Source organism: Narcine bancroftii, chromosome 3 (genome assembly GCF_036971445.1).
Source record: "Narcine bancroftii isolate sNarBan1 chromosome 3, sNarBan1.hap1, whole genome shotgun sequence".
NCBI lineage: Eukaryota > Metazoa > Chordata > Chondrichthyes > Torpediniformes > Narcinidae > Narcine > Narcine bancroftii.
The window spans coordinates 350,754,007-350,775,841 of record NC_091471.1 but is presented as its reverse complement, the minus strand read 5'-3'; the positions used below and the strand labels follow the sequence as shown (position 1 = coordinate 350,775,841).

The 21,835-nt window shown below is 36.0% G+C and overlaps 1 protein-coding gene across 1 annotated transcript in view; it reads left to right on the top strand.

Moving 5' to 3' along the window:
• bptf (bromodomain PHD finger transcription factor) overlaps nt 1-21,835 on the top strand; it is a 163,588-nt gene that overhangs the window by 71,568 nt on the left and 70,185 nt on the right. Inside the window, exons 4-9 of the mRNA XM_069929749.1 lie at nt 520-726; nt 1,966-2,175; nt 6,020-6,220; nt 9,856-10,049; nt 19,270-19,625; nt 21,269-21,400. Of these exons, the coding sequence (XP_069785850.1) occupies nt 520-726; nt 1,966-2,175; nt 6,020-6,220; nt 9,856-10,049; nt 19,270-19,625; nt 21,269-21,400 (1,300 nt within the window). The remainder of the gene's footprint in view (nt 1-519; nt 727-1,965; nt 2,176-6,019; nt 6,221-9,855; nt 10,050-19,269; nt 19,626-21,268; nt 21,401-21,835) is intronic.

Genomic DNA, 21,835 nt, shown 5'->3' with positions numbered 1-21,835 from the left:
TGTTCTACTTAGTCTGATTGTTTCTAAAACTTATTTAATCTGCACCAGGTGGACTTCATATATTGCTTGTGCTTTTCCATTGGGTCATTATTTATTAATCCCACAAATAACATAAGTATGCTTCTTCTGAAAAGAAGTTGAATCGTCAAACTAATTTGTGATGTAAGCCATATTTAAAGATTTATTCTCTGCTTCTTGAAGAGTTGAGATAGTGTCAACTTTTTAAAAAGAAACAGAATTCCTGTGTTTAACTGTTCTTCGCCCAATCTCTCCACCCACTCCTCCCCAAATCCTGCACTCAAACTGGTATTTTCGAAAGCTCTCAATATTTTGTTGGCATGAGAATAGGAGGACACTGATTTTTATACTGGTACCAGCTCGTTGAACTATTGTCAACTTGCATCAAAGAAGGATTTTTAATACTTCACATAGTTGCTTAAAGTGCACTTTTTCCTTTTTTTTTACACAAATTTAAATAGCACAGCTAGTACTAAAAGGAATCTCCATTCTTTTCCTCAGAGGAAATTTTGGAGCGACAGAAAGCAAAAGAAGAAGCTGAGTTGGAGGAAGTTGAGCGAAAAGCAGCAGAGAAAGCCAGGAGAGAGAGTGGGGATAATGCCCAGATGGAGATTCAGAAAAGCAATGAAGCATCAGAAGAGCAAACTGAAGAGAAGGACAAGAGTAGGACAGAGACTGAAGAAAATGTTCAGGAAAAAGGCTCAGAAGGTAACTCGTTTACCCCTAAAACGTCACACTCTCAGCTAGAGGTGCTACAAGTTTAAAAGAAAATTGATTCGCCTGTAAATTTGAAAAGCTTGAAAAATCAATTTTTTCTCAGAGTCTTTAATAGTTGAAACCAGACATGAAAGCCATTATATGAAAATAAAAGTGGAATGTGCTTGACAGGTCAGGCAACGTGTGGAGAGAGGAGTTAATATTTAAAGTTGATATCCTTTCTTTGGAGCTCCTGCTTTAGTTCTGTATTACCAACAAACCAGTGGAACAAAACTCCCTCGTCATTAAACAAAAATCTACTCAAGTTTTCATCTTGTCTGTTTCAAATTGAAGATTATTTGAAATGGTGAAAACACATGCAATGTTCCAGATATATACAGTAGTTCAAATTCCAGTGGTGTGTTTGAACTTGAAATTGAATTTGATATTTTAATAATACTGCCAATTGATAGAGAGTAGAAAGCTTTCTTTACCGGTGAATCACTTTTATTGAACAGCTGTGCAGAGAGCATGTTATGTCTTAAAACTGACATATCCAATCTGATTGAAGGTACTTTGAGGAGATTGTGCTTGAAATAATGTAAAAACAATATTGTCAGAGGTTTTGAAGGTGTGAGTGTATTTGCACAACCTAAACCTGTAAAGAGGAAGTGCATCGATTCAGTTCATTGATTTTTGTCCTTCCACTCATTGTTTCACATTTAAAATATATTTCTACTAATCTTGCTGGTGTATTTAAAACTGATAGTAAAAGAAACTTAGTGGTTGTTTTCAATGTAACAGCAGGAAGGAATGACTTTTAATCTGTTTTGAAGAGCCTTAATGAGACAGGTGATATTGCATGCTCTGGAGCACTCTTTGAAGTCCGTGAAATTCAAACAATTGTAGATTGCTCGTATTTGAATGGAACAACAGTTGGGTGTGAAGTTGTGAAATATTGCAAGTGTTGGTCAGAATTAAAAGCTACTCATTTTGGAAGCTATTGTACTCTGAGGAGCATTTTTATGTTTACTGAATTTTAAAAAATGCCTTGGCCTCTTGAGATTTAAAAAAAATCCATGAAAGCTCCCTGCTTGTTCAACTAATGTTTATTGTTAATACATCAAAATTATAGAATATGAAACAAGTCTTTCTAAATTTCATCTCAAAATGTGAGAATTCAAATATCCTAATAGTTACAGAGAGGGATATATTCAAAAGTTAGTGCTCATGTTCTACGTTTCACTGTAGACCCCACATCTAGTGGAGATAACCATAGCTCGGGAAGTTCAGAGAAATTGAAGAATGATGGCAACAGCCAAAATCCTTGTGCAGAGGAAAATAAGGCTTCCCCATCGAAGGACACTGGAGAGAATGAGCTGGCAAATCCTGAAGCTGAGAAGCTAACAGAGGAGAAGAAATTGGCAGTCGAATCAGTACAACTCCCTTTGGACAGAACAGGTACATGAGGTTACTTAAACCCTTTGAGAAGGGTGGGGGTGAGGTAATTCAATTAGATGCATTCGAAGCACCCAAACTACCCTTCATCTTTGAAATCATTCATTCTTTATGTTGCAGACTTTTGTGTTTTCCACCATGTGGCTTCAACAAAATGAACCAAAAGCCAATTCATGGCATCCTTTAATGTTTTGGAGTTGAATTTTTAAAAAAGCTATTTTCTGGCTTTTGTTGTCTCTTGTGATTGAGTTGTATTCCGATCATAGCTTTTAAGTGTTCATTTTGTATACTTCTGAACAATATTGTTCCTGCATTCATCTATTTTACTGTTTCCTCAACAAGCTCAGCAACCTCATCAAAGTTGGTTTCTTTTTCCATCCTCGTACAATCTGTCTTGTTTAACCTAGTAGACGTCGACACAACTTGAGGATTAAACTCAAGGAGGCAATTGGATGATAGCCAGCCTTATTTTTTCACATATATTGAAGCCACAACATGTGGAAAATGATTTGAGAGTGAGGAGAAATTTGCTCAAAAGTTGATTAATTTAAATACTTGAGTTCATACATGAATGTAATTTCTGCTAATGTAAATGCAGAATAATAAAAGAATTTACCATCAAGGAAAAAAAAGCTTGGGATTACAGGTGTACAATTCACATGCCAATTCTGTAACATGAAAAAATTACTTGACATTGAGATGAACATTGCGCACATTATGTCTTTTTCCAGTACATGTGACTCCCATGTTGTAGCTGTTGAGGTGTAATGAAAATTTGTCCTTGCAGAGTTCACAAATCACTACTTAAAATTTTGAGAGGTAGAGTAAAATTCTCTCTTGTGGAACTTGTGTGGGGAAAATAATTTTTTTCTATCTCATTTTTTGATAACGTGCATTATGAAAAATAGAAAAATATGTAGTGGCCATTTTCTATTCATTCAACCACCCCTGCAATGTGGAGGTCACCTGTATCTGTTTATAGCAAACAAATAACCCATCCAATTCTTAATAACATTTAGGGTGTATGTATATTTGAGGATGCTCAATTTATAATTTGTAGCTAATGAGAATATGAATTTCCTGGACATTATTAATTTACCTTTATAAAAAAAATTTGAATTAAAATGATAAATTAATGCAAAGCAATGTTTAGATTAGTGGTTCCCAAACTTTATCGGTCTGCCGCCTCCAGGCCACATCCCAAGTGCCCCCACCCACCCCCATACAACGGCGCAGTGGGGGTTACTGGCGGCGCTGAGTGGGGAAGGGGGGGGTTAGTAGATGTGTGGAGTGGGAAGATGGTGGTGGTGCTGAGTGGGGTGGGAAGATGGTGGTCGTTGGGGCGGGGGTAGTGATGCCAGTACAACATGGCAACGACTGAGACCAGCTCTTGTGAGAATGCCTTGACACCATTTATTTTTCTCACTACTGCCATCCTGAGTCTGGCCAGAAAATTACTGCACTGGCTTCTTCATTAAACTTTGCAGCAAACTAAATAAGAAGAAGACTGAAGGTTCCCCTCTTTCCTCACTGTCCCCTTTTTCTTCACTGCCTCCTTGGATCTTTCCACTGCCCACTTTTGGAATCAGTAGTTTAGATTATCATTATTATTAAAGGAAAGGATGCTCAGTTTGTCAACAGCTACGTTATGGAATGAACAGAGTAGTGTCAATGGTAAACATTTTAGTTGTCGACTCTCTGTCCATTGTCTCTTGCAAAATACAAATGGGATTTAAGAAAATTTTGAGATTATTTAAAAAAAAACAATCTAGAGAAGTCATTCTCAATGGGAGTCGTGGCCATTTCCCCACCCCCACACCAGGGGACCACGGGACATTTAAGGGAGGCCCATGAACTGAAACATTTTTTTGTTTATATGTAGTCAGTAGGAGAGAAATACAGAAGAACTTGACTGCTTATTAGGGAAGGGGGCACATAAACTTTGAGCAGTGTACTTCGACATCACAGGCAATACTCTCCCCACCATCAAGAACATCAACAAGGAACATTGACATCAGAGAACACCAGCAAATGTCAGGGATCCACACCACCCAGCACACATTCGGTTCTTGCTGCTAACACCAGGAAAAAAAAGTATAGGTGCCACAAAACTTGCACCACTAGGTTCAGGAACAACTGGTACCCCTGCACCATCAGACTCCTCAACAACAAACTCATTCAGGGATTCATTTAAGGACTCTACTTTTGCACGGATTTTTTCTTCTTCTGTATTGCACAGTCAGTTTGTTTACATTTCTTTATTTGTTTACATGTGTGCACTGTGTACAGTTTTGTTCACTGCCAATGTGTGGTAATTCTGCCTTGCCAATTTAAAAAAAAAGTATCTCAAGGTTGTATGTGATGCCATGTATCTGAATCTGAAGGGGACCATAGCCAAAATAAAGTTGAGAATGGCTGTTTTAGAGATTACCATTGGCTTAAACTCAGATGGACAAGCCACACAAATATTGGGGCTGCAGGAGAAATGCCTGATACCTCAACTTTCTCCCAAATAATTTTGCTATTTTCAAGTTCCAAGAAAGGGTTCACCACTCCCATGTTGTCACTAACATCTGAATTAGTACAGTGGTTCTGTACTCTACACTTGCTGGATGAGATTAGCTCCAACTAAACAAAAAAAGATCTGCAGCTTGCAAGATTAAACAACACTCTTGATTTGTACCCCTTCGGTCATCTAAATATTAATTTTTAAATCACTAGTGTAATATGGCAGCATTGCCATTGCTTGCCTTCTTTCAGCATCTTGCAAACCTGCAATGAAAGGCAATGAGCACAGGTGAAAGGAAGTGCCACCTGATGCATAATACTTCAACAGAATATATTGCTATTCCTTCATCATTCCTGATATTAAATCCTAGAATTTAGCATTATTTGTAGATGTGCATTTGCCAGAAGTAATGCAGCAATTCAAGAAAGGGTTCACCACTATGATTTTGTCACTAAATTCTGAATTAGTCATTATATCAAGATATTTCTCTCCACCAAATACCAGTACTTTCAACTATTCAACAATGTATTGTGGAATTAATATCACTGGTTTGCAAATCTCAATTAAAATTTATTGGTTTTGAAAACTTTATTACTCGTGTTTTGAGGTTGCAAAAGTTGAAGATTTTTTCAGAAAACATAATTAATGATACAAATTGGAAGAGTTGATCAAAATGACCCTGTGAGCCTACTTTTCAATTTAAAGAATAACTTCTAGCTCAAATCCACTTGCCTGCCTTGACTTTTCATGCTCGTTTTAGATGTTGACAAAACTCTGAGAATATTTAAAGTTAGTTGCTCATTAAAATAAAATTTTATTGCTCAACCTGTCTCCACATCAAGTTACTGTCACCAGCTACACACAATATTTTAAAATTTGCTGCATGACATCTGTGTCTCATGCTCCTTTTGTCTGTTTTTCTAGTTAAATGATTTCTCTGTTCATGCATTTCAGAATTAATTTCTTTCAATCACAAAATGACCATTTTCCTCCTTGATTCAGTAGTTTTGTAATTGGAAAGATCTGTTTGGTTCCTGATCTTTGTAGGTCCTTGTAATAATGGATTGAAGAAATAAGTCATGTTAAATTTTTCTTTGGTACGAATAAGCATTCAAATGGTAAAGCAATTGTGTTCAAGCAGTTGAATCCTGTATTTTCGCATTAGAATTTCTGATGAGAATGTGCAAAATAAGTTTAATCTATTCCTTTTCAAGATCCTTTCAGAAATGCTCAAAACCCTGCAATTGGTGACTGATTAAGGCATCGAAATAGTTTCAAGACAATTCTTTCTAGAAATATGATGTCAAAGGCATTAATTTTATTTTTCCACCCAATTAGAAGATAGTGGCGAAAACTCGACTGACACTACCATCACTGCTCTGAAAACTCTTCCACTTTTGCTCTCTACTGATGATGGCAACAGCAATATGGATTTGTCCATTGAGGCATCCACTCAAGAGGCCAGTTACAAGATATCTGAGGATTTGGAGAATATGGAAGGGTCCTATTACTCTTCAGGCAATGGACAGGAAGAACCAGGTAAATGTTATTTCCTTTAAAAAATAGCTTTTTATAAGGGTAAGGGTATTGTGAAAACATTGATGTTGCTTCTACACCAATGAGGATCATGTTTTTATTTGCCATTTCTATTTCAAAAGGGGACAAAGCAGCATTTTAAAAAGCTGTGGTTAGTTTCCTTATTAAATAATTGGATCCTTTTCATTTCTATCTGCCCAATTAATATTGCAAGTTACCAGATGTAGAAAATGGGTAACAGTAAAATCAACTCTCCAAAGGTAGTGGAATGTATTTATGGGTGAACAAAAGTACAGTGTGGCATGGCACATAAGGCATGATGCCATTCTACTGATTATTGCTCTAACTAAGAGGCATGTATCTCCACGTGTTCAGGGATGGGAATGTTGTTAGCAGATGCTCATCGCCTATTAAACTCCACTTTTGGTATGATCTAATATGCAGTCATCTTCCTTAAAAGAACAGAGAAAGTGCTAATAAGTTGAGCTTGACAGAAATGTAAAGTATTGCATCACCATAAATAATTCATTTTTTTTTTTTTAAAGTGCCTGTTTTGCTTGCTCCTTCCCTTACTCAGTTTACTCCTCTCTTTCGTCTTCTTCATATTCTGGGAATTTTAACCACAGACCTGCATCCCTTCCTCTTTGAACAAGTGCCTTTATGTACTGACACTCCACTGTTTGAAGTATTTCATAAAAAGATTCCCTTCACTTAGACACCTCATAGCTTGTTCTCCTAACTACCTTGTATCTGTTTAAACAAATGCTATTAAGCTGAGACATACAGGAAGCAAGTAATTAAACAGCTTAAGCAATATCAATAAAATGAGGGAAATATGAGAGATAATTTAACCCCTTGCTTTAAACATTTTCTAAAATTATTTCTCATTCTTGTTTTCTCTGCCAGGTTTTTAAAAGAAACACCTTTCTGATCCACATGTATATGGGAATAAAATCTAAGCAATCTTGCTTTGTTTTTGACCTGATTTGAAAGGGAAAAGAGTATTGAATTTTCTTTGGGTTGATTTCAATTTTCAATGGTATTTTGCATTTCACTTTGCTAAGATTTGAAATATTTTCAAAAAGATCCTGGTATTGGAGGTTGATGTAATTTCTTGAACAAGTTACTTGATGCTAAAATTCCAAATTTAGAACTAGTTCTTATTTGAAAGCATTATTTTAATATTTCTGCTGTACAAATATAGCTGTTATCCTACTTTTAAAACCATGTGATTCATATTGTATTTAAAGAGTAATTGTTCCTTACAAAGAAATAAAAGAGATTTCCTTATTTTGGAATTACTATACCTGTTTGACGATATGAACAATAACAGCATGTAATGTAGAGATTTTTTTGAATTTGTATTCCCTTCAGTTTTAAGAAGCAATGTGAATCATCTTTGATTTTTTTCAACTCTATTTGTACTATTTTTCTTTGTATTTTTCACATCAGTGTTGAATGTTATGATTAACATATAAAATTATTTTGACTATTGACCATTTGAAATAAGCCAAATTGTAAAATTTTCTCAAGGGTGACTGGTGATTCAAGTCGAAGCTTTCAAGTAAACAAATGTTTTTAAAGCAAAATGGCATCTCGATATTTAAAGTCTGTTTATGAAGACTGAATTTGATGTGTAGTGAATTGATAGAAGATCAAAAACAAATCCAGCACTCTTCACCAGTCCATTGATCACTATAATTCAAGGAAACCTACTCCAGTGGTAAATTTTAATTCTACCTTTATTGTTGACCAAAATTCCATACACTCTAAGTCAGTAGTTTGCAACCTTGCTTGGTCTAAGGTCCACCTGGCTTGCGGCCAAACGTGCCAATGACTGAGCAAAGTTAAAGGCAGCTCTGTAAGAAGTATATCTTTATCTAATTTAAAGTATTTTATTTAACAATTTTAAAGAGCAAAAAAGAAATTGCAAATATACAATTGTAACATGTCATCCAGTCAAGCAATCACGTCCAGGGTAAGTCTTCGATGAAAATTTTTGTAAAAATAATTTTTATCCCATTTTAGAGGAGAAATGTTATCATGTGTCTGACCTTAAAAACAAGCCTCTTGAATCTTGACTGAAGTGAATAACAATAAGCAGTAAGAAGACAGAAGTACACACTTCCGAATCATTCTGAATCTGTCTTATGTGGAGGTCTGATAGAAACATAGAAGATAGGAGCAGGAGTAGGTCATTCGACCCTTCGAGCCTGCTCCGCCATTCAACGAGATCATGGCTGATCTTAAAGTTCAGTACCCCATCCCCGCCTTCTCTCTGTAATCTTTAATACCCTTATACTGAAGAAATAGATCTAATTCCCTCTTAAATATATTATATATATTTTATATGTCTCTATGAGATCCCCTCTCAATCTTCTAAACTCAAGGGAGTACAATCCCAATTTGCGCAATCTTTCCTCATAAGTCATTCCTGCCATTCCAGGTGTCAGCCTGGTGAATCGCCTCTGCACTCCCTCCATTGCAAGAACATGGGAGCTGTAACTGAATGCTGGGACCTCAGTGGGTTGGGAAGTCTTTCTGGCCACTGGTTGGGAACTGCTACTCTTGAGTCATTAAGAGGCGACAAAAGGTTGAAGAAAATTTCTGTCGAAAATTTCTTTTGATTGAACTCTGAAAGTGTATCAAACAACTGACCTGGCTGCTACTGATGAGTGGTAAATGATGGTGTATTTAGCACTGTTCTGTGCACATCCACTAACATCTCTGAATTGAACACAACACCACCATCTACAAATTCACCGATGATGCCATGGTAGTGGGTTGAATAAAAAGAGGCAGCATATAGGAAGGAGATTGTAAACTTCGTCAAATGATGCACTAACAATAAACAACGTCACCAAAAACAAGAAGCTGGTTTTCCCTTCCTGAAGTCAACAACTAGATGTGTATGATCCAGTAATCACTGGGGATCAGAAGTAGAGAGGAAGAGCAAATTTAAGTCACTATCTTGGAGAATCTTTCCTGGAGTCAACACACTAATGGCATTGTGAAGAAAGTACGTCAGCACCTCTATTTCCTCAGGAGTTTGAGGTGGTTTGCTATGACTAGAAACCATGACAAATTTCTACAAATGTGTTAGAAAGTGTGCTGACTGGCGGCATCATGTTCTGGTGTGAGGACATCAATGTCCCTGCACGTAAATCCCTGCAAAAGGTAGTGGACACAGACCATGACATCACAGACAAACCCCTTTGCACCATCAAGAACATCCACCGGGAATGCTGCCATTGGAGAGTAGCAGCAATCAAGGATCCACACCACCCAGCACATACTCTGTTCTCGCTATTGCCATCAGGAAAGAAGTATAGGTGCCACAAGACTCGCACCACCAGCTTCAGGATCAGCTGCTATTCTTCCATAATCAGACTCCTCAACGACAAACTCAATCAGGGACTAGTTTAAGGACTCTTAGTTTTGCACTTTTTTTCTCCTCTCTGTTTTGCACAGTTGTTTACATTTGTTTATTTGTTTACATGTGTATGTTGTGTAGTTTTATTTTTGAACTACCAATAAGTGATAATTCTACCTGGCCCATAGAAAAAGAATCTCAGGGTTGTGTGTGATATCATGTATGTACTCTGACAATAAATCTGAAATCTAAACATTTTTTGTAGAATCTTCAGAACTTGGGAGTGATAAAACAAATGGTGAAAATGGTGATTCTTCTGAAACTGGTAAGGGATCATCTTTCCCAACCAGAATGGTCACAAGGTTACGGAATCCTGACAGCAAGTTGAATCAGCTGAAAAGTGCACAGGCTGCTGCCGCAGTGCATGAGGCGAATAAATTATTTAAGGAAGGCAAAGAGGTGAGAAAATGCATTTTTATTGAAATAGTTACTGAATGCTAAAAATTTAATATTTGTCAGATGAGTTTGATTTAACGCTTAATATAATATGACATTCTATATTTCCTTTTAAAAATAATTTTAAATAGATTGCAGGAATCTTTTCTTTTCCCAAATTTTAAAGTAAAAGCATGGAGTCAGAGAAAGCCTTTGAGATTTTAACCTGATGATCTGGATGGCTTCCCTCCTGACTCTTGTCAATTCCCACATTGAAAAGTTGAAAGGAGGGAGGAGTCACGCGATGGAGTAGTGGCCGGACGGTGAACTCCAGCCCTCTCCAGAAAAGTCGGGAAAAACGAGAGAAAACACAAAGGCACAGAAATAAAAGTTACAGAAAAGTGAGTATAAAGGTGGAAAGAAGATGGCGACAAAAAAAGAAAAGTCGAAAGCAACGGTAAGAAGAGAGGAAGAGAAGACAAAGGAGGAAAAAGGTGAAGGCCTTACCTGTCCGAAGAGGCCCGCTGCGGAGAGAGAAACCCGCTCCCTCAGGTCGGTAAATAATGGACTACAAAAATGGCTCGCAGAGCCGAGCAAAAGTGCGCAACCGCGCATGCGCGAAGTTTCGCGCATGCGCGATGCGAATGAAAAAAAACACACCGACGGGAGGGGGGACCAGCTGGGGAGTCGATCTCCACAGCCGGCAACGACAGCTGCAGAACACCTGCAGCAAGAAGAGACCACAGAAGACAACAGAAACAAGATAGAAGAGGAGGAAAGGGCAACAAAGAAACAACAGATGGCCAACCCAGAGGAAGAAGAAGAGGAAGAGTATGGTGAAATAGAAGAAGAAAAGAGAGGCAAGGTAAAGGATATACTTGCTCTTATTAGAGGATACATGGAATCATTTAAAGAATGGCAAACACAGGAATTTAAGGATTTAAGAAAAAGAATAAACAACACAGAAGAGAAAATAAATAAAATGGAGATGACCTTAACAGAAATGGGAAAGAAAATGGACAAGATGGAAGAGCGGGCAGTAGCAGCAGAAATGGAGGTAGAAGACTTAAAAAAGAAATTGGAGAAATCTAATAAAAAAACTAAAGAGACACAAGAACTACTAGCTCAAAAAATAGATACAATGGAAAACCATAACAGAAGAAATAACATAAAGATAGTGGGCCTTAAGGAAGATGAAGAAGGCAAGAATATGAGGGAGTTTATAAAAGAGTGGATCCCTAAGACCCTAGGATGTCCAGAACTACAGCAAGAATTGGAAATAGAAAGGGCACATAGAGTATTGGCCTCTAAACCACAACCACAACAAAAACCAAGATCTATTTTAGTAAAATTCCTAAGATATACTACAAGAGAAAAGGTACTGGAGAAGACAATGGAAAAAGTAAGAGAGGGCAACAAACCACTGGAGTATAAAGGGCAAAAAATCTTCATTTATCCAGATATAAGTTTTGAACTCCTAAAGAAGAGAAAAGAGTTCAATACAGCAAAGGCGATTTTATGGAAGAAAGGGTATAAATTCATACTAAAGCATCCAGCGGTATTGAAAATATTTATTCCAGGACAACAAAACAGACTATTCTCGGATCCAGAAGAAGCACGAAAATTTGCAGAACAATTACAAAAATAGACTGAGGGAGGAAGACGGGTAATGAGAGTTAAGATGATCACAATTGATATGTATGTGGGTAAAGACAAAAATAGACTGAGGGATGAAGACGGGTAATGAGAGTAAAAATGATCACGATTGATATGTATGCGGGTAAAGAGGTATAAGAGTGAATAGAGACAAGGAGCATACGTGAATGTATCTGTACTTAGAGGAAAATATAGATAGTATAGACAAGAATTAATAAGGGAAGGTAATGGAATAGAGAGAATAAGGAGGGAATTAAAAGAGTGACCTTTGTGACATATGAAAAGTGAAATCTTTTCTGGGGGAGGCGGGGTGGGGGGAAATAGCGGTCACTGCAAAATCAGTTGACGCTTGCGAGTGGATTCGCAAATCCAAATGGAGAGGGGAGATGTGGTTGTCCGACAAGGGATAAAGGACAACTCAGGAGGTGAATGGGAGATTGGGAATAAATAAGATAGAAATAGGAGAATAAGGAAAATGTTGGATGTTGTAGGAATGTTGTCTTATAAAGAGTTGAAAATAAGAAAACAGAAATGGAAAAGGAGGAAAGGTAATGATGGAAAAACGGAAAGAGAAGATAAACAAAATATAAAAGGGCTATGCTGAACTATATGTCTTTAAATATTAATGGAATACATAACCAAATTAAAAGGAATAAACTACCAAATTTAAATGAATAAATGTATTCCATTAGAAAAAATAACATATTGGTTAAGAAATAATATTGAAATATTCGAACAAGTATAGGAGCCTTACATTAAATACAATAGCGAAAACCTACCGGGGACAAACATTACCTAAGTTGATGGAAGGAGAAGGAAAGAAAAGAATGGACTCAGTAGAATTTCTGGTGTAATTTTGTTGAATGACAACATTGTCTGACTGGATTAATGCAACCTAGATTGTATACCTAAAATGGATGAGAGGGGGGGTGGGGGGGTGGTTTGGGAGGAAAGGGGGGGGGGAGAAAAAGTCACTGTATATGTGTGAAAAAGAAATTGTGTATATCATGGCTAATGTGATTTATGGTGTGAAAAATAAAAAAAATTAAAAAAAAAAAAAAAAAAAAAAAAAGTTGAAAGGAGGAGTCACGTGATGGAGTAGTGGCCGGTCAGGGAACTCCAGCCCTCTCCGGAAAAGTTTAAAAAAAATACACAAAACACAAAGGTACAAGAATAAAAATTAAAACAAAGTAAAAGTAAAAATGGGAAGAAAATGGCAGCGAAGAAAGAAAAGTCGAAAGCAACGGGAAGAAGAGAAGAAGAAAGAACGTCGGAAGAAGAAGGTGAAGGCGTTACCTGTCCGAGGAGGCCCGCTGCGGAGAGAGAAGCCCGCTCCCTCAGGTCAGTGGAAGTCCAGAGCTCGGGACTACAAAAATGGCTCGCGGAGCCAAGTAAAAGTGCGCAACCGCGCATGCGCGATGCGCATCAAAAAAAAAACACTGACGGGAGGGGGGAACAGCTGAGGAGTCGATCTCCACAGCTGAGAGTGACAGCTGCAACACAACAACAGGAAGAGAACACAGAAAACAAAGAGAACAAGAAAGAAGAGAGTAAAAAGAAAACAAGGAAACAACAGATGACCAACCCAGAGGAAGAAGAAGAAGAAGAACATAGAGAAATGGAAGAAGAAGGGAAAGGCAAGACAATGGATATATTTTTTTTTAAAGAATATATGGAATCAGTAAAAAAATGGCAATTACAAGAATTTAGTGAAATAAAAAGAATTAAAAGTGCAGAAGAAAAAATGAATAGAATAGAGATGGTCATGTCAGATATAGGAAAGAGTGGACAAGGTGGAAGAACGAGAAACAGCCGTAGAAATAGAAGTAGAGGACTTAAAAGAGAAATTAGAAGAATCTAATAAAAAAGTTAGAGACACAAGAGCTGTTAGCTCAGAAGATAGATATAATGGAAAATTATAATATAAAGATAGTGGGCCTTAAGGAAGATGAAGAAGGCAAGAATATGAGAGAATTTATAAAAGATTGGATCCCCAGGGTCCTAGGAAGACCAGAATTACAGGAAGAAATGGAAATAGAAAGGGCACATAGAACATTAGCCCCGAAGCCACAGCAAAAACCAAGATCCATTTTAGTAAAATTCTTAAGATATACAACAAGAGAAAATATATTGGAGAAAGCAATGAAGAAAATAAGAGAAGACAAAAAGCCACTGGAATACAAAGGTCAAAAATTTTTTTTCTATCCAGACATAAGTTTTGAACTCCTGAAGAAGAGAAAGGAGTTCAATACAGCAAAAATGATCCTATGGAAAAAAGGATATAAATTTATGCTAAAGTACCCAGCGGTACTTAAAATAGTTATTCCAGGGCAGCAAAACAGACTATTCTCGGATACGGAGGAAGCACGAAAATTTGCAGAACAACTACAAAACAGGCAGAGAGATGAAGACATGTAACGAGAGTAAAAATGACCACGAACTATATGTATGTGTGTATATGGGTGTGTGTGTGTGTGTGTGTATATATATATATATATATATATATATGTATATATATATGTGTATATATATGTGTGTACATGAGTGTATGCGTATTTAAAGGAAAATATATAGAGTATAGATAAGAATTAATAAGGGAATGAAAGGGAAGAGAGGAAGTAAGGAGGGAATTAAGAGAGTGACCTTTGTTATATATGAAAATTGAAATCTTTTCTGGGGGGGCTGGGTGGGGAGGAGTTACAGTCTCTGCGAAATCAGTTGACGCTTGCGAGTGAATTCGCAAATTCAAATGGAGAGGGGAGATGTGGTTGCCTGACAAGGGATAAAGGGCAACTCAGGAAGGGGAGGGGATAGTGGGGTTAAAAAAATTATAGATAGGAGAATAAGGGAAATGTTTGATGTTTTAGAAATGTTGTCTTATAAAGTGTTCAAAACAAGAAAGCAGAAATGGATAAGAAGGAAAGGTGATGATGAGGAAACGGAAAGGAAAGATAAGCAAAGTATGAAATGGCTACGTTGAACTATATGACTTTAAATATTAACGGAATACATAACCAAATCAAAAGGAAGAAACTGCTAAATTTACTGAAAAAAGAAAAAATTGATATAGCATTCGTGCAAGAAACACATTTAACTGAAATGGAGCACAAGAAATTAAAGAGAGATTTGGTAGGACATGTAACAGCAGCGTCATATAATTCAAAAGCTAGAGAAGTAGCTATATTAATCAGTAAAAATGTACCAATTAAAATAGAAGAGGAAATAATAGATCCAGCAGGGAGATATGTAATGATAAAATGTCAGATATATTCGGAGTTTTGGAATTTACTCAATGTATATTCACCTCACGAAGAAGATCAAAAATTTATGCAAGATATTTTTTTGAAGATAGCAGACACACAAGGGAACATACTAATAGGAGGGGATTTCAACCTTAATTTGGATTCAAACATGGATAAAACTGGGAACAAAAATTAACAGAAAGAACAAAGTAACCAAATTTATAATTAAATCGATGCAAGAAATGCAACTTTTGGATATATGGAGGAAACAACACCCAAAGGAAAAGGAATATTCATATTATTCGGGTAGACATAAAACATACTCAAGAATAGACCTATTCCTGTTATCAGCTCATATGCAAGATAGAGTTAGAAAAACAGAATATAAAGCTAGAATATTATCGGACCACTCGCCCCTGATATTGACAATAGAGTTAGAGGACATCCCTCCAAGAATGTATAGATGGAGATTAAACTCCATGCTACTTAAAAGGCAGGATTTTAGAGAATTAATTGAAAGACAAATTAAAATGTACTTTGAAATAAATACGGAATCAGTGAAAGATAAGTTTATACTATGGGACGCAATGAAAGCGTTCATCAGAGGGCAAATAATAAGTTATGTAACCAAGATGAAGAAGGACTATAATCAGGAAACAGAGCAGTTGGAAAGGGAAATAGTAAATATAGAAAAAGAATTAGCAATGAAGGAAGACACAACTAAAAGAAGAGAATTGGCAGATAAAAAAAATAAAATATGAAACACTACAAACATATAAGGTGGAGAAGAACATAATGAAGACAAAACAGAAATATTATGAACTAGGAGAAAAAACGCACAAAATTTTAGCATGGCAGCTTAAGACAGAACAAACTAAGAGAATGGTATTGGCATCATGGAAAAAAGACAAACAAATCACATATAATCCAATGGAGATTAATGAAAACTTCAGAGAATTCTACGAACAATTATACCAAACTGAAAACAAAGGGAAAGAAGACAAAATAGATGAATTTTTAACTAAAATTGAACTACCAAAATTACAAATAGAGGAACAAAATAAATTAACAGAACCATTTGAAATAGTAGAAATACAAGAGATAATAAAAAAACTACCAAATAATAAAACACCAGGAGAGGATGGATTCCCAATAGAATTCTATAAAACATTTAAAGATTTATTAATTCCTCCCCTCCTGGAAGTAATCAACCAGATTGATAAAACACAAAGCTTACCAGATTCATGCAAAACAGCAATAATTACAGTAATACCAAAGACAGGGAAAGATGCACCAGCATCATATAGACCAATATCTTTACTTAACACAGATTATAAGATAATAGCTAAACTATTAGCAAACAGATTAGCCGACTATGTACCTAAAATAGTAAATCTAGACCAAACTGGATTTATTAAAAAAAGACGAACAACAGACAATATTTATAAATTTATTAACTTAATTCATGCAGTAGAAGAGAATAAAGCTCCAACAGTAGCAGTTGCTTTAGATGCAGAGAAGGCCTTTGACAGAGTAGAATGGAATTATTTATTCAAAGTATTACAAAAATTCAGCTTACCAGAGTACATTAATTAGATTAAAGCATTATATAAGGGGCCATTGGCGAAAGTGACAGTAAATGGATATATATCAAAACAATTTAACTTAAGCAGATCAACAAGGCAGGGATGCCCACTATCACCCTTATTGTTCGCGTTAGGTATAGAACCACTAGCAGAATTGATAAGAACAGAAAATAAAATAAAAGGGATAAAAATAAAAGACAAGGAATATAAAATCAGTTTTTTTGCAGATGACGTTATAGTATACTTAACAGAACCAGAATTATCAATAAAAGAATTACATAAGAAATTGAAGGAATATGGAGAAGTGTCGGGTTACAGGATTAACGCAAATAAAAGTGAAGCAATGCCAATGAATAATGCGGATTTCTCAAAATTTAAGAAAGAATCACCATTCAGATGGCAAATGCAAACAATACGATACCTAGGTATACAAATAAATAAAAACCTTGGCCATCTATATAAATTCAGTTATTATCCACTAATGAAAAAATTACAGGACGACTTAGAGCGTTGGAGAGACTTACCACTAACACTAATAGGAAGGATAAACTGTATTAAAATGAACATTTTCCCAAGGATACAATACCTATTTCAGGCATTGCCAATACACTTGACGGAGAAATTTTTCAAGGAGTTAAAGAAAATAATAAGGAAATTTTTATGGAAAGGGGGGGAAACCGAGGATAGCACTAGATAAATTAACAGAATGGTATAAACAAGGAGGTTTACAACTGCCAAACTTTAAAAATTATTATAGAGCAGCACAATTAAGATACCTATCAGATTTTTATCAAACAAGGGAAAAGCCAGACTGGACTAGATTAGACCTAGATAAAATAGGGGAGAAGATACCTGAACATATATTATATAAATGGGATGAAAAATTGGTACAACGTAGGAGTTCTCCAGTATTACATCATCTGCTCAATATTTGGAAAAAGATTCATGTAGAAAGGAATAAAACAAATTACCAATGACCAAAACTAATACTGACGCAAAATCAATTAATCCCTTTTACAATAGATAACCTTTCCTTTAGAGAATGGGAGAAAAAAGGGATCAAAAGAATAGAAAATTGTTTTTCAGGAAATAGATTATTATCCTTTGAACAAATGAAGGATAAATATAATATAACTCAAGATACAGTGTTGGCATATTACCAACTGAGATCCTACTTGAAGGACAAATTAGGAAGCAGTCTGAGGTTACCAGAGGGAAGTAATTTTGAATATGTGATTACAGATACAATGATAATCAAAAAATTTATAACAAATATGTATATTAAACTGCAAGAAAAGGAGAATGAGGAAACAAATGGTAAAACTAAACAAAAATGGGAACAAGATTTAAATATAAAGATAAAGAAGGAAATATGGGAGAAGTTATGCTCTGGAACTATGAGAAATACAATAAACACGAGGTTACGTATGATACAATATAACTGGATACACAGGCTATACATTACACCTCAAAAGTTAAATAAATGGGACCCAACAGTATCTGACAGATGTTTTCGCTGTAAAAAAGAAATGGGAACAACAATTCATGCAATCTGGACGTGTGAGAAAGTGAAAAAATTTTGGGAAGACCTAAACCAGATATTAAATAAGGAAAGCAATATACCAAAAAACCCAGAGATCTTCCTCCTGAGTAACATAAAAAACAAAGAATTTGGACTTGATTTGGATGGTGCACAAAAAAGATTTGTTAGGATAGCCCTAGCCGTAGCAAAAAAATGTATTATGTCTGCCTTGAAATTAGAAGATAACGAGAATACAACAATGGTATATAGAAATGAATAAATGTATTCCATTAGAAAAAATAACATATAATTTAAGAAATAATATTGCAATATTTGAACAAATATGGGAGCCATACATGAAACACAATGGAGAAAACCTACCGGGGACATCTATCACCTAAAATGATGGAAAGAGAAGGAAATGAAAAGAATTGACTCAGTGGAATTTCTTGTTTATTTTTATTGAGTGACAACATTGTTTGACTGGTTTAATGTATCTTAGATTCTGTACTTTAAATGAATGGGAAGGGAGGTAGGGAGGGTGGGATGGGAAGAGGTGGGGGGGAGAAAACGACACTGTATATATTTGAATTGGAAAATGTATGTATCTTGATCAATGTGGTTTATGGTGTGAAAAATAAAAAAAATTTAAAAAAAAGAAAAGTTGAAAGCATCTTTTATTTAAATGTATTCAGTCATGGGTACAGATGTGGTTCATAGTGCCAGAATCAATTGTGCATTCCTGATTATCTCCAAGCTGAGGAGACCATTTAAGAACCTACCATGTTGGTTAGTGTAGGGTCACATGGCAAGTTCCCTCTCCTGAAGGACATTAATAAGCCAGATAGATTTTTATGATTGTCTGATAGTTTTATATGACTAAAGTTGGATTTTAGCTTACAAGTTTCAATTCTGTTTAATTATTGGAAAAAATGCATTTGAATTTACATTGAGAACTTTGGTTGCTAGGACAGAACTTCTACTGTTAGATATCCTTGTCCCCATGGCCAAGAGAATGGTTGCATTTAATTGTATTCCTCTAATCCCCAACCACCCTTTACCAAGTTGTGAAATTTGAAGTTTTCAATTTATCCTGACTGCCTTCCCAAGAAGTCATCTGGACAAAAGAAAATTCATCTCAAATCACAGTGACTAAAGATAAGCCAGGCCAGCAAAGCCAGTGTGAATTTGAGGATTGTATTGATATAAAATGTGAATTGTTTTTTTTTCCTTTTCAGGTTCTGGTGGTAAATACACAAGGAGAAGTTTCTCGCTTGAACACGCGGAAAGATTTGGTGATGAAGGGAATTGTGAATAACTTGTTTAAGTTGGGTCAAGAAGGAAAGTATCGTGTCTACCAAAATCAATATAGCACTAGCACCCTGGCACTCAACAAGCATCAGCATCGAGAGGATCATGACAAACGCCGACATCTTTCTCATAAGTTCTGCATGACCCCTGCGGGCGAGTTCAAATGGAATGGGGCTGTGCACGGATCAAGAGTACTTACAATATCCACTTTAAGGTTGACTATTATCCAACTGGAGAATAACATCCCATCTTCATTCCTGCATCCAAACTGGGCTTCACATAGGTGAATAGAATTAGTTTCTTTGTGCTTTCATGAATTAATCACATGGAAATTCAATTTGTGCTATCATAATTTCCTTTTGAAATTTGAAAGAAGTTCAATGGTAAGCCTTTTTCCATCTGCGATAACAGTTGCATTTCAGGAAGGTAAACACTCCAAATGGCCAAATGATTGTCTTCTGTTCGTGTCAAAAAAAAACGCAATGCGGCATTATAAAAACAGAAGAAATAGAAGTAATGGGCTTATCAAACCTCTGGGCTGACTTCACATTCAAAAAGATCGTGATTGATCTTTTACTGTTCTAACCCTTATTCCTTGACTTTCTTAATATTGATATACCTATTAACCTCCCTTGAATATACCGAATAACAGCTTCCACAGCTCCAAAGATTCATGGCGCCCTACATGAAGAGCTTTATTCTTGTCTCTGACTTGAACTATTATGTGGTCAATTGACATCAGGTGAATCAGATTGCAGTCAGTTCAAAGGAGAGTAAAATATTAAACAGGAGACTTCTGATGATCAGTTAACTCAGCTGCGATTCAGTGAGTAAACTAGCTGTGTGTAAACTCGTCCACAAGTGAGCAATGTCTGGAAAATAATACTTTTCGACTTTCACTGCCCTCAGAGAGAGATGGGACAAGTGCTTGCAAACAGTCCTTTTTTTCCCACATAAAAAATACTTGAACATGGTAGTTGCAATCCTCTGATACCTCACCTGGTTCTATTAAATATCCTCCTTCAGTGATTTTATATTTTTAATAGTCCAGCTTTCATCTCTTGCCTTTTTGTTCTTGAACTGAAGGTAGGAATGGGTGAAATTAGGTGGCAGGGGTTTCAATGGCTGGAATAGGCTTCTACTGTGTTGTAAATAAATTTCAATTGATATTGGGCACTAATACCCTATACCCTCCTGTGAGAATAAAGGTTGTGACTGCCATTCACTGAGCCTAGCCTTGCATGTAATCCAAGCACACACTTATAAAAATGGATGATCATTCAGATTTCAGATCTATTGCCAGAGTACATACATGACATCACATACAGCCCTGAGATCCCTTTTCCTGCAGGCGCAGCAGAATCACCACTAATTGGTAGTGCAAAAAATAAACTGTACACAGCGTAAACATGTAATCAATCAAAAGAACTGTAAACAGATAACAAATATAAACAAACTGCAAAACCGAGAGATCAAAAGAAAATCAAAAAAGTGCACAAGTAAGATTCCTTAAATGAGTCTCTCATTGAGGACTCTGATGGTGGAATGATAGCAGCTGTTCCTGAGCCTGGTGGCATGAGTCTTGTGGCACCTATGCCTCTTTGCTGAAGACAGCAGCAAGAAGAGAGTGTGTGCTGGGTGGTGTGGGTCTTTAAGCTCTGAATTCATCATACATTTTCTCCTTGTTTACTGAGGTACATTGAAGCCATTTGTTTTATGGCCGCCATTACATATGAGATTGGGTGAAAAAATAGCTTTCACGCTTGTGGGCTCAATATGTACGCTTGTTGAGCTAACAGAGAGATCCAGGTTTCATTCAGATTTTCTAGATGCCACTGACGTCCGAAGTCAAGTAAACTTGTTCATTATCATGTGATATATACAATACATATTACAAATATCACCTTGTTTTAAAAAAAAAATTAGGTCTAATTGGATAAAAGCAGTCCAGATGTGCAGTAAACCAAGAGAATTTGCACTGGCTCTTGCTATCCTTGAATGTGCAATCAAACCTGTCGTCATGCTTCCAGTCTGGCGAGATTCTTTGGGACATACCAGGTAACTTCTGATTCTTTTATTTTAACTTTTTAACTTTAACTTGAGTCTGAATTGTTCCACTAAGATTCTGATAAATAAAATATTGCCATTTAACTAATTTTTACTGTTAATTCTCATGACTTTCCAAAGAAAGATTAAATTTATTTTCCCACTATTAATGAGTAAAATGAATCATTCCTTAGTTATGCTTAGCATAAAATATATATTTCTAGAAATCTGAGAGTAAATAGAATGAGCACTAAATTGTGGCACTATATATTTGAGTTTGTTACCATAATAGGTGGGGAGGGCAGAGCTTGTTTGCATATCAATAATGTCAGATTTGTGTATAGACAAGATTCCTTTATTGTCATGTAATGGTATAGAACATGTAATATTACACAAAATTGCCTTCTACCTGCTGTAAGGCAAACAAACTCACCATTCGTGTTGTCC